The sequence below is a fragment of the Mesoplodon bidens genome (assembly GCF_964165515.1).
Source record: "Mesoplodon bidens genome assembly, chromosome: 8".
Lineage (NCBI taxonomy): Eukaryota > Metazoa > Chordata > Mammalia > Artiodactyla > Ziphiidae > Mesoplodon > Mesoplodon bidens.
This window is the reverse complement of record NC_138165.1, coordinates 38068367-38081535: the sequence shown is the minus strand read 5'-3', so window position 1 is coordinate 38081535 and position 13169 is coordinate 38068367. Positions and strand designations below refer to the sequence as shown.

Below are 13169 nucleotides of genomic sequence, written 5' to 3'. Positions count from 1 at the left end.
TTAGCAACTACAAGCTTGGGTACTGGTGAGTGACAGGGGTGTCAACTCAAACAGGAAATCTGTAATGGAAGAAAATGATTACCAAGGCTGCTAGTGGATACTCCTGGATCTGAGGAGACTTTCCATCTACTGCCCAACATTCTCAGACAAAAGATGCTGTTGAAAAATACTCGAATGTGAATTGTCACTCAAAGAACAGTATGCCGTGGGTCTTTGTTTCTTATCTGATAAGGTCCGAATGAATAAAAATCAAGAGCTTAGGACACTTCCTGTCTTCAACTTCTATGTCTCATTTTTGAGTCATTGCTCTGGATGCAGACATGTTTGCAAGGCAGTGTTCATGAATGTTAACCGCCTGGGAGAGCTGCCTCACTGGGACTAACGTGTAGTACTCGGGGGCTTGACTGGTGACTGAGTAGCATGCCAGCGAAGGTCACCTGGGGGGCCCAGGAGGTCGAGGAGGGGATGAAAACAAATTTACCCAAGCTATAGATCTGCTTTAGAGTTGGACTACACATCAGCTTTGGCTACTGAATACAGTTTATAAAAAAATTTATAGTATTCACAACACACTCTCTTACTCAGTTTTGGGGGAAATGAAACATAGTAGGTTTTTTTCTGGACACTTTCTATCATTTGCATGAGGTCCCCAAAGGATTCTGAGAAAATGAAGTGTTTGAACTCTAACAGGTTTCTGCCTTACTTGGGTCACTTTGGCACTATGAGTTATCTGTAATGTCACTTTGAGTTTGTCCGTTTATTGTGTTATTCCACTTTCTTCACTTGTTTCATGCGTTTATGTTCTATCTCTTTAGCTGCTGGCCTGCAAGTGGCACCTGGGCAACTGCACTATGCCTTTTATTTTTATTTATTTTTTTGTACAGCATGCCAGTGTTTAATATGATGCCTCTCACAGTATAGATATTCAATAAATAATTTTCTAATAAACTTTTTTTTAAATTTATTTTTTGGCTGCGTTGGGTCTTCGTTGCTGTGCGCAGGCTTTCTCTAGTTGCAGTGAGCGGGGGCTAGTCTTCCTTGCAGTGCATGGGCTTCTCATTGCGGCGGCTTCTCTTGTTGTGGAGCATGGGCCCTAGAGCACACAGGCTTCAGTAGCTGTGGTGAGTGGGCTCAGTAGTTGTGGCTCGTGGGCTCTAGAGCGCAGGCTCAGTAGTTGTGGCACACGGGCTTAGTTGCTCCGCGGCATGTGGGATCTTCCCGGATCAGGGCTTGAACCTGTGTCCCCTGCACTGGTAGGCAGATTCTTAACCACTGCACCACCAGGGAAGTCCCTCTAATAAACTCTTGACTGTTGACTTTTGCATAGTCAGATAACATATGAAAAGTAGTTAACACAGTGCCAGGTATGTGATAGACACTCAATGAATATTACACACAAAAAAAGAAAGAATAAGATGTAAAAACAGGTGAAATAATTAGACCTTTTTCTTCAGTGAAAAACATTATAATTAACGAAAGAGCATAGCTTCATTGGTCAAGATCCTGAATAAAGCCCAATGTTGACTCACTGACTGGAGGACTTCTAACCGAAGGTACTCTCGAAAGCTTGTGGGTGGGTGAACAAGGCTGCAGATAAAGGCTTTCTTCTGCATGGTAGCTATTCTGGGAAGAAGAAAGGAGAACTAAAAGCAACACTGAGATACATCAGAAGTGGTGCTGTGCCCCAAAGAAAGGGTTTCTTGAGCATAAAATATTTCACCTGGCAATTTATTTTGCCAAATGCGGTCAGTCTATTCCTGTGTGTGTGTGTGTGCATTCCTGTGCATTGTTTGGAGGAAAGACTGGGACAGAGGTAAGAGGTAAGAGGAGGAAGGAAATACTGGCGGCTTTGTACGTTGACTTCCCATGTGGGGAGAGCAGAGAAAGCACACAGAATTCCTGCTACAGGTTAGACCTGCATGTGAAGGGGTCTCTAGATAAAACCATAGCACCAGTTGTCCTGCTTCCTGGTCTTCAACAGATGTTTTTAAAGGCAATGACCTCGGTAAAAAAGCAAGCGACTTGCTTTGTGGGTATAGTTTTCCACGGAACCACTGAAGAGTTCTACCTTGCTTCTGTCTTCAGCCTGGAGGAGTCTGTCTCCTAGCTCTCACTGTCCTCCTGGCACTGATAGTGACACTGAGGTCTCTTCTGATGTTGGTACTTTTATCCCTTGATACACATCTGTAACATGTTGCAAATTGTATGGAGTGTAAAAAGGGCACAGTTTCTCTGTTTGTATGGTAAAGATACCTGTGCATAGAGAAATCTAAATCTAAACAAATGTAGACCTAAGAAGCAATGGGGAAGCATTTGAAAATCCTCCACAGTTTAGTTTTACTTACTTTTGTTCTATAAAAACTCCACATGACTCATAAACATTACATTTAAAAAACACTTCATATTTAAATAACATTTCTTTTCTATTACAAGCACTTAGATAAAATATCATTACAACTGAATATATTAGCGAAGCTAGGTAATTAAGAGATCTATGGAAAATAAAAGACATCTTACATTTTACTATTTGTTACTCAAAAACCAATTTAAAATTAACATTGTATGGTTTAAATTCATCTAAATCAATCATTTAAATAACTTAATACTCTGTTGTACAGTACACTTCAGATTTTCACTAGTTACTGATTGTGGCTAGATTTTATCACTCCAAGAACCCTCACGGCAAAAAAGCACTGCATGTTTCTGATAGAAGATTTCTATTTTACCTGTTTGTAATGGTTACAAGTGCAGGAGGACAGTAGTAACCACTGGAGGCGTGGTCAAAGCTTCGAAGGACGGTGTCAATTTTGTAACAGAATCCACCATGTCTCTCCCATCCCTTAAACAAGGAAAATGAAAATTAAGGACACAATCTGATTTAGTTAAATAGTAAAATATATATTTTTTTGGTGTATCCTCATTTACCAGTTTCTTCTCTGACCCACTCAAAACTCAAAACTTGAATGTTTGTCTTGATATATTTATATTTATTCTATCTACCATTAGCTACAGCCACTTCTACATTTATTTAATTAATTCTTAAAACCTAAATGTTTTAACTAATTTAAAATCTTTAAGCCCAAAACCTTAAAAGCAAATTAAAGAAAAGGGACATTCACTCAAGATCTCTCCTTCTCTCCTTTCCTCTCTCTCTCTCTCTCTCTCTCTCCATCTCTCTCTCTCTGTTCGGACTTATAAGATTTACTGTAAATGGTTCCTATGGGATGGTAAAAATCAAACGTGTTGGCTTTAAGGACAGAATGCATGGGTTTGAATCCTGGCTCCACCATCATGTGACCTTATTTAATTGCTCCGTGTCTTAGTTTTCCCCTCTGTAAATATGGATAATAATAGTATTCATGGGGTTGTTCTGAGAATCAAGGGGAGAAAATGCAGGCAGAGACCCCAGAATAGAGCCAGGAACTCGGTATGAGCAAAGAGGATATAAGTATCTAGATAACGCTGTACTGTTTTTTTTTTTTAAGGGTCTTTCATACTGCTTATTTCATGTTATCCCACTGAGATTAGGGACTTAGATGATCTAAGTTAGAGACTAGTGGATAAACTGGCCTGGAACCCAATTTTGGTGCAATCCAGAATGGTTTTGTCTGGATCGTCAAGTTCCGAATAGAGATTGGCTAAAATATATATATATACTTTTTGGTAAAGATTATTCCTTAGTCAACTGGCTAGCCTTTTAGAGAGAAAGCAAACAAGCTTTGGTGCCTAGACAAAAAAATGACAAACGTGTATGGCTAAGCCCTGGGAGCAAAGAAGGGTGGCTCTATTCTTTAAAATCATACGGTACAGGAGACATGGGTTCATTAGTCTTCTATATTTCAACTTAGTTATTTTAGTTCTTTCTCTTCCAATATTATAAAATCATATCACTTCTATCAGTCTATTTTTATGTATTCACCAGTTTTAAAATACACTTCATTTTGTGTCATGCCAATACTTGCCAGATTTTGATCAGATATAAAATGATTTCTGCTATACTACTCAGAAAATGTCTCAACCTTGCAGTAAATTAGAGAAAAATCTTATTTTAGAAATAAGCTATTTTAGTTCAAAACATTATTAAATGAGGCGTGGATCACAGGAACACCACATCCAGCCCACCAGGATGTGCTCTGAATTCACTCCCTTAACTTCTCTCCCCAATCTTATCTGTGTGAGTAATTGACAGTGTCAGCCAGAACCCCTCCGTGGGTCACTCCAGAGAGGGCAGGGAGGTTAGACTGCTTTTGTATTTGGAAGGACAGGAGGAGGAAGGCTGACAATTTGACCTTTCTGACAAAGTACTCCTTCTTCATTAGTGATTTTTAGATCATAGGCTGCTTAGCAAAACAAAAAACCCAAGAACTTGAACAGGCTCAAGGAAGGGGGGTGGAAATGTGGCAGAGTAGTAACCGAAAAACAAAGACTCTACTATAAGCCTTTGTCCGCACAATGAAAGCGAGAAGAATAATTTATTGTATTTGTGAATATCCTTTGTACATGAGGTGCCATTTCATTTTACATGAAATCATGATGGTGACAGTACTGAAACGATTGCTCATATTATCTAGTCCCCCAAAAGTGACTCAGATGGAAATAAAATTTTTAAAAATTTCTGCTTTGAAATTATCCAGACTTATTTTATAAGTTGGTTTTGCCTGTGCAGACTGTTTAGAGAATTGCACTGAAGCAGATGGCTAAAAGAAAGGAAACTTTCAAAACCATATTCATAGATGCATAAAGAAATTAATGGAATTTTGCCATAAGAGTAAAGAACTGGCTCTGAACCCAGAATCCTTAAATATTGATAAGGCTGGTCAGAAAGAGGGAAGCAGTATACAAAAGTTGAGATAGAACATCGGTTGTTTTTGCTGTGTAAGAAGTTAATTACTCTTTCGACACAAATAAAACATGTTGAGTTGCCTTGAAAGCCACTGTAGGATGGATTTTTTTCAATATTTCTGCTCAGATAGAGATTAGATCAGTGATCAGTAATAACTAATTCAGGAAATGTAATCATTAGGTAAAACGTCTGGTCACATGTCAGCTATGGCACATGTATTGTTCAGCTAAAGTGTGAAGAATAACTAATATGCTTACACATTGATGAATGAATCAAATGCAGTTTCTGAAGAGAGGGGTTATTGTTTAATTGGAACATAAGTAACTGGATTAGAAGAGAAAATAACTAAAAGAGAATTGTATAAAAACCAGATTTGTGAACATTTTGAGACTCACACAGCATAAAAATCTCCAATAGTTAAATCCAAAATTTTTAGGGGTGTGTGTGTGTGTGTGTGTGTGTGATGAGAGAGAGAGGGAATGCATGTGCTAAGGACACTGATAGATAAATTTTTTGTAACACTGCAGAATATTGAATGTATTTTAAGAAATTTAAGACATTATTTTCTACCTTTAAAGTTTAAACCTAAAGTATGTTTTTTATTATTTTTAGTACTGAAAATAGTACTTTAAGTACCAAAAATAGCTTATTACTTAAAATACAAAGTATTTTTATTATCCCTTTCCTAAATAATAAATGTGTTGCAAACATACACTTCTCTTTGTTATTGTATTTTATTCAAATATTCAAGTTTAAGAAAAGTGAAAAGGAAAACAAGACTCTGGATGCAGAAGGTCACTCTCTGACTCAAAGGAATTCATTTGCTTTCACTCTGACAGTCTTCATTGGAAGACAATGAAAACCGCGTGTGAGACAGTGTATCACATGATAGCCATTGTTTATACAGATGGTATAACAGGATCATTTACATTTCTTATCTCAGAAGAAAACTAGTCTTGGGTGGAAGTAGATGGTAAGACAACAATCCTTCGCAGAGCTGTAAATCTTTCATGTGCTCTTAGCTGATAATTGTTTGGTTTGTTACAATAGCCCACTCAGAAAAAAAAGAAGGGAAGGAAAGAAGAAAGGAAGGGAAGGAGGGGAAAGGGAGACAGGAGGGAGCCAAGGCAGGAAAGAGAGGGAGAGAGATTCACTTTAATTTGTTGGTGGATAAATCAGTCTGGTTATGAAGTCCCTGCAATGTTCACAGCTCTTACCTTTTGGCAACCTGATTCAGTTTCAGAAAGGACATGGCCTGTTTTCTTACAAACGTAAAAAAGTGTTTCTTTGCAATTTTTAACTTTCCAGTGTCCCTCCTAAGAGAAAGAATATTATAAGATGAATGAATACACTCCATTATTGATGCTGATAGTCAAAGTCAATAATTCTGAATTAAAATATGATTAATAATGCATGTTTCAAGGGGGCGTAATGTGTCAGGATCTTGTGTTGTTAGAAAAGGTTGATTCTCTACATACGAGTGGGAGGTCTGGCTTTACAGTAAACTGCTCTCAACATTTTGTTAAAGATGGGATAAGTAGTGATTCTCAATCCTTTGTGTGCACTGGAATCACCTGCAGGGGTTACTAAAACACAGTTGATTGGGATCCGTGTGTCTCATTCAGTAAGTCAGGTGGGACCTGAGAATTTGTATTTCTAACAAGTTTTTAGGTGATGTGAATGCTGCTGGTCTGGGGGCCACACTTTGAGGGCGACTTATATGAAACTATTCCCCTGACCAAGTGAGAATGCTGCTTCTTCTCTCCAGTCACTTCTAGGTGTTAAATGAATGCTTCACTGCTTACCTGATGCTGTATAAACCTGATGCTGGGGAAATGCCTGGAAAGCACCATGAATCACTCGAGATAACATTATCATAGCTGAACTTCATGTTCAACCCCCAGTACCCTTCATCATGAATTCTCCAAAGCCCCACTCCATTTCCTCTTTATATGACAGGCAGATACCTTCACGTCTTCTCCTAGTTCTAATGAAGGCTGTTCTCATATCTTTCATTAATGACGAAATACAATAACTGCTAACTGATTAAAATTTTATCCTCCCAAAGTATTTTTTATTTTAATACAAACCAGACCTTTAGGCTAAAACCACACCATTCAAATTCAAAATTTAGTTATCTCAGGCATACAGAGTTTTAGGTGAGTAGAGAGCTCTTCCATGACCCTCAGAAACATACTATGTAGGAGGCTGACACCTTCACCTGTAAGAGCAGCCTTGTAGCCCATCCCCATGGAGTCTCCAGCAAACCATCCAGTTATAGGATATTGTCAGGCACACTGTAGTTGCTTAGTAACTATTGGATGGACAGATGAATGGTTACCAACCTCTCAGATTCAGATTGAGGTATCGCCCATGTTTAGGTAACTAGTTAATTATAATAATTACATTCATATTGAGTTCAACTTTAGGGGAATAAGTGTTACTTTTTATGCATCTACTATTTAAGGAGCTACTGAGTTGCTAAAAAGGGGCCACAAAATACCACATTTATAGCAGCATTGTCCTAACACATCCAGTAATATTAATACCTATCCTCACTCTCTTAAAAACAATTTCTCTGTCCAAATGTTGGCTCCTGCTTTGTGAATATGCTAAGTGAAATACCCATGTCTGTCAAATAAGAAAGGAGAATGTCAATAGGAAACTAAGATCAACTTAATTATATCAAAACTAATGAACCAATAAAGCATCAAATACTGTAGAATAAACTATAGTGGTTTTCAGCAGAGTAACACCCCAAATAAACATTTGGAGAGGTCATTGTTCCCCCTCAAGTGTGACTCTGAGACACTGCCTGAGCACTATCATTGTAACTTCATGGATTTGTGACAGCCTTGAAAGATAAAACAATGAAATGTGTCATAAAGTAAGTGCTTTTAAAAAAAAAAAGTAAATGCTTAGACATTTCCCATGCTTGGCTGGCACAATCAGTTTGTCAAGCTACTTAAGTAACATTTAATAAACTGCTTCTTGGGGGTACTTAATATAGTATCCTGGTGTCTTAAAAGAGTAGGCTTGCCTACCAAATCCCAATAACCTCCTAAAACTTCACCAGTGATTTCAGTAGCTATCTGATCAAAGAGATTGTCTATTCTAAACATATTTTTAAAAACCCTTCAAATGTCTTGGGATTAAACAAATTCTGTATAATCAGAGGTTTTAGATAAATGAGAGACTAGCACATAAAGGTAAGTGTAATGTTAAGGTCACTGGGACCATCACATTCATGTGAAGAAAAGAGCAAGGTTTTCCATTGATTCGCAGTTTTCAAAGAGGTTACACACAGTGTTGAAATCCTTTTATGTTAAGAAGGTAATGGAGCTTAAAAACCATCACCTTCCAGAGTAATTTCCCAACTCCTTGGTTCTTCCCCTCATCTTCACCAGGGTGGTCAGTGGCACCCCCATCCACCAAAATGGTGGGTGCTCAAACGAAAAATCTACCTGTTTCTCACCCCCATGTCTGCTTTAGCAACAATTCCTGTCTTCTAGAGGATCCTTGAATCTGTCTTCTTGTCTCCATATTCACTACCCTAATTCAACCACAGGAGTAGCTTCCAAACTGGTCTCTCTGCTTCCACTCTCTTCTCTCCAATCAATTCTCTATGTAGCAGCCACAGTTGCTCTTAAAATATAAATCAGGTCATGCTTTCGTCTCCTTTAGTGGGTCCTATCCCAGGCCTATAAGCCTCACATTTTTGCATTCTTCCTGCCCCATCTCCTACCACCTTTCACCGTCCATACCTCCACACCATCCTGGTCTCCTTTTTGATTATCAAACATGGCAAGCCTTGGCCTGCCTTTGGGCAGCTGCCCCCTGCCTGGAATGCTCTCCTGCTCTTCAAGAGATTTTTTTTTCTTCAAGTCCCAGCTTAAATGCCACCTCTTCAGAGAGCCCTCCTTGACTGTCTTGTCTGAAGTAGCTGTCCCAACCCAAGTTTCTCACCATCTTGAACCTATGTCCTCAGAGCTATCATCACAACTATAATTACCATGTGTTTTTAGTGTGTATATGTTTTACTGCTTAGTGTGGAAGCCCCAGGAGGAGCAGGCACTGTGCCTGTCTTGGTCTCTGCCACAGACCAAGTCCCTGGCACAGGTGGCCCTCAGTACAAGTCCAGCAAAGTGAGCATTGAACAAATGAATCAACTTACAGATTGCTCTGCTGAGACACATAGCTGGCTTCTATTTGGAAAAATTTGGGGCTCAAGTGTGTGCCAATTAGTAAAGATGACTGAGGAACCATCAGACCATTCAAAGGAAACTGGAATTTTATTGTTGCTCAAACCAATCCATGTTTCTGATGCATTTTCTGCAAGAGATAAACGTAAATTATTTACAAGAATCCTAGTATCTGCAAAGGTGATAACACAGAGGGGTTATTACCAATATATACCACTTTGCATGTGATTCCTTCTTTGTTTCTTCTTGGAATGAAACCTGTTTAAGTTTTGGTATAAAATACCTGCTTAAACCTTTCCCCCCTTAATCTATCCAGATCTGCTCAATATAGGCCTTATAAGTGAGGCAGAGTGTCAGTGAAAGCCAGGGCAAGGACAAAGCTTAAGCAAGTCAGATTGCCAGGACTCTAGTTAGTTTGTGCTACAGTATGGAAAGTAGATCTGAAAAGTCTGGTTTTTCTTCTACCCATAAAAAGGAAAAATAAGAAGGTCAATCGAATTAAGAAAAGGCACTTAGAAAAAAACCTTTTAATGATGTCTAGCTTTACTTTTTTTTCTTTTGGCTAGGAAAAAAAAGGAGCAGAAATTCTTAGAAGCATTGAATAGGAGCAGTGGGGTTGCTGGAAAAGTAAATAAAATAAAGCTTGCCAGTCTAGGTAGGGTGAAAAGACCCTCGATGGCTGGGAGAGTGTTCCAGTGTCCCGCTGACACAGAGGCAGCCACAGGATTCTTTCAATCCCAAATGCAAAGGGTGAGGAACAATGACAGAAGGAGTTTTGTTTTCACTCCAAACTAAAACCTAACATTGAAATAGAGTAGATGCTGGATTTTTCCACTAAAAATAGATGTACTCTCAGTCAATGATTTCAGTGTTTTCCAGCAGAATTCTGTGTCCATATATGACATAGGTAGGGGCAGATCTGCTCTGGTGGGTAAAGTTGGGTGGAGGCCTCAGAGCTTGGAACCCCTGAACATGCTACACAGCTTGAAAAACACCACACCAAATAAATTACCCATTTTCACTGGCTAAAATTATTTAAATATAATCATTTTTGTAAGGAATTTCCTTTATTGCTTGGATTACATGGCCACAGCACATTACTGCTATCTAGTGCCCATTATGCTCAATTACAGGTTCAGGTTTTTTAAATTAGAAGTTTCAGGAAATGACCTTTCCCCCTTAAAAAAAAAAAAAAAAAAAAAAACCAAAATGAAAGCATGTAATATATCTGGCATCTATGAGATGTTACAAAGTTTCTGAATATGTATTTTGTAAAAATTCAGTGAATTTTCACTCCTGGATATTATTTGGAAATTTCAGATACATGTGCCATAAAGAATCAATTTTAAATTGCTTAATTTCTTTTCAACTTCACTAATAAAGAGAGTTACTACATTATATTTCATACTTCTTAAACTAAAGACATTTGGCACTCACCATCTCCAAGGAGGGTTACAAGAAACTCCACTTCTGCTAACGAATCTATGTCTATTAATGCACTGTTATTGGACTGGCAAGAATGCAAAGCTTCATTCCAGGTCTTTTTTTCTTTCTGAAGTTTATAGCAATTACGATTGTGGGGATTCCAGCCGGGCTCACAGTGGGTAGCATAATATTTCCAAGCATTGTTTTCTTTTCGAACCAACAAAAAACAAAGTTATTTTCCACAATTGTTTTAACATTACTTATTACCCCCAATATAAATCACCATTAATATATGATTATTTTTTAAATTTGAAAAACAGAAGCATATGATACAATAAGATATAGATCATAGCATTCTAGGTCTTCAGACTTGAAAATGATCCCATCTATGATCTGGATCTAGGATCTAATGGATCTCAATGCTTCATTTTCCAGATGAGCTATCTAAGGCACAAAGAGGTTAAGGAGACTTGATAAAGGTCATACAACCAAAGTGAGAGTCAGGGCTAGATATAAAATTTAGCATTTAGAGCTATCCATTTAAAAAAACCTTTTTACACTAAAAGAGGGGTATTATGGAACACAATTTAAATGCTTTTTAAAGGATTTTTATATACAGTATTAGGTGGGGGGGGTGTAGATAGTTATTCTCAGCTGAAAAGAATCTGAAATTCTGGCCACTTTATCTAGAATAGAGATGATAGCTTTTATTTTGGGGGTCAGGCTGAGTGCCTCTGATGTCCCTCTGGGTTCACATGGACTCTGGGTTTGACTTACAGCCAAATAATGCCACGGTGCTTTAACACTGACAGGGAAGGCAGCTGTGTGCATGCCAACTTTGGCTCTCCTCTTCTAGGAGCTTGCCCCCAGCCTGATGACAGCATTTTTACTTTATTTATTAACCACAACTGGGTGCCTCCCTTAAGCACTAACTTAGTTAGAAACAACTTCACTGCTAATTTGGGAAACAAGACATTCTTTTAAAATCGCTTCTAGGACTCTGACAGCTATTAGAATCACAGTGGATGAATGTTAGAACATTTAGATAGATAGATAATATCAACCTAAAAACACAGTCACAGAATCCTTTAAAAAAATGAACCCTAAACTTCACTCTAGAGGTAAGATAAAAAGATAAAAGAGGAACTTCTCTGATTGACGCAAGGGTGGAGATAAGGAAGGAACTTGGGGACCCTGGATGCACAGTTGGAAGACACTGGACTAGATCATCAAAAGTATTTGTTGGACTTGAAACAACAGCAAATAAGCCAAACAAACTTAGCTTAGCTGCCATCATTTCTGGTCTTCTGACCTCAATTAATAGATCAGGAGAGCAAATAAAATTGAAGAAAAGAAGGATAGCAGGAGGCAGTGCAGGAGGGCATAAGAAAAAAAATGAAGACAGAAGAAATTGAGGCAGGAAAATGAAAGGAAAAGAGGGAGGGACAGGACAATAACAGTGATAGCAATGTCAGCACATTCTTGACATAATGAAAAAATCTCTATGTAAAAAAATGATGAGATGCTTCTTCTCCTCAAACCCATATTCTACAATATCTTTAGGCTTAGCTACTTAAAGGAAAATAAAAGTTAAAGCTTAATTGTAAGAGGGTGTGGAGAAAAGGGAACCCTCCTACACTGTTGGCAGGAACATAAATTGGTACAACCATTATAGAAAACAGTAAGGAGGTTCCTTAAAAAGCTGAAAATAGAGTTACCATATGATCCTGCAATCCCACTCCTGAAAACTCCAGAAAAGATGAAAACTCTAATTCAAAAATATACATTCATCCCAATGTTCATAGCAGCACTATTTACAGTAGCCAAGATATGGAAGCAACCTAAATGTCCATCGACACATGAATGGATAAAGAAGATATGGTACATATATACAATGGAGTACTACTCAGCCATAAAAAAGAATGAGATAATGCCATTTGTAGCAACATGAATGGACCTAGAGATTATCATACTAAATGAAGTAAGTCAGACAAAGACAAATATCATATGATATCACTTATGTGTGGAATCTAAAAAAATGATACAAATGAACTTACTTATAAAAGAGAAATAGACTCACAGACATTGAAAACAAACTTATGGGTATCAAAGGGGAAAGGGGGGGAATAAATTAGATGATTGGGATTAAGAGATACACACTACTCTATGTAAAATAGACAAACAGCAAGGACCTACTGTATAGCACAGGGAAATATATTCAGTATCTTGTCATAACCTATAATGGAAAAGAATCTGAAAAGTAATATATATATATACACAACTAAATCACTTTGCTATACACCTGAAATTAACACAATATTGTAAATTAACATAACATAATATCGTAAATTAAAAAGCTTAATTGGGGAGTTCCCTTGTGGTGCAGTGGTTAAGAATCTGCCTACTAATGCAAGGGATATGGGTTCGATCCCTGGTCCCGGAAGATCCCACATGCCGTGGAGCAACTAAGCCCGTGAGCCACAACTACTGAGCCTGTGCTCTAGAGCCCGCAAGCCACAACTACTGAAGCCCGCGTGCCCGTGCTCCACAAGAGAAGCCACCACAATGAGAAGCCCGCGCACGTCGATGAAGAGTAGCCCCTGCTCGCCACAACTTGAGAAACCCCGCACACAGCAATGAAGACTCAACATAGCCAAAAAATAAATAAATAAATCTATAAAAAATAAAATAAAATAAAA

General features: G+C 38.1%; 1 protein-coding gene across 1 annotated transcript in view; it reads right to left on the bottom strand.

The window, feature by feature from the left end:
• PLA2R1 (phospholipase A2 receptor 1) overlaps nt 1-13169 on the bottom strand; it is a gene marked incomplete at its 5' end in the record, with an annotated part of 123432 nt that overhangs the window by 73437 nt on the left and 36826 nt on the right. The window contains 4 exon segments of the mRNA XM_081241809.1: nt 2727-2839; nt 6061-6159; nt 9018-9175; nt 10483-10677. Of these exon segments, the coding sequence (XP_081097935.1) occupies nt 2727-2839; nt 6061-6159; nt 9018-9175; nt 10483-10677 (565 nt within the window).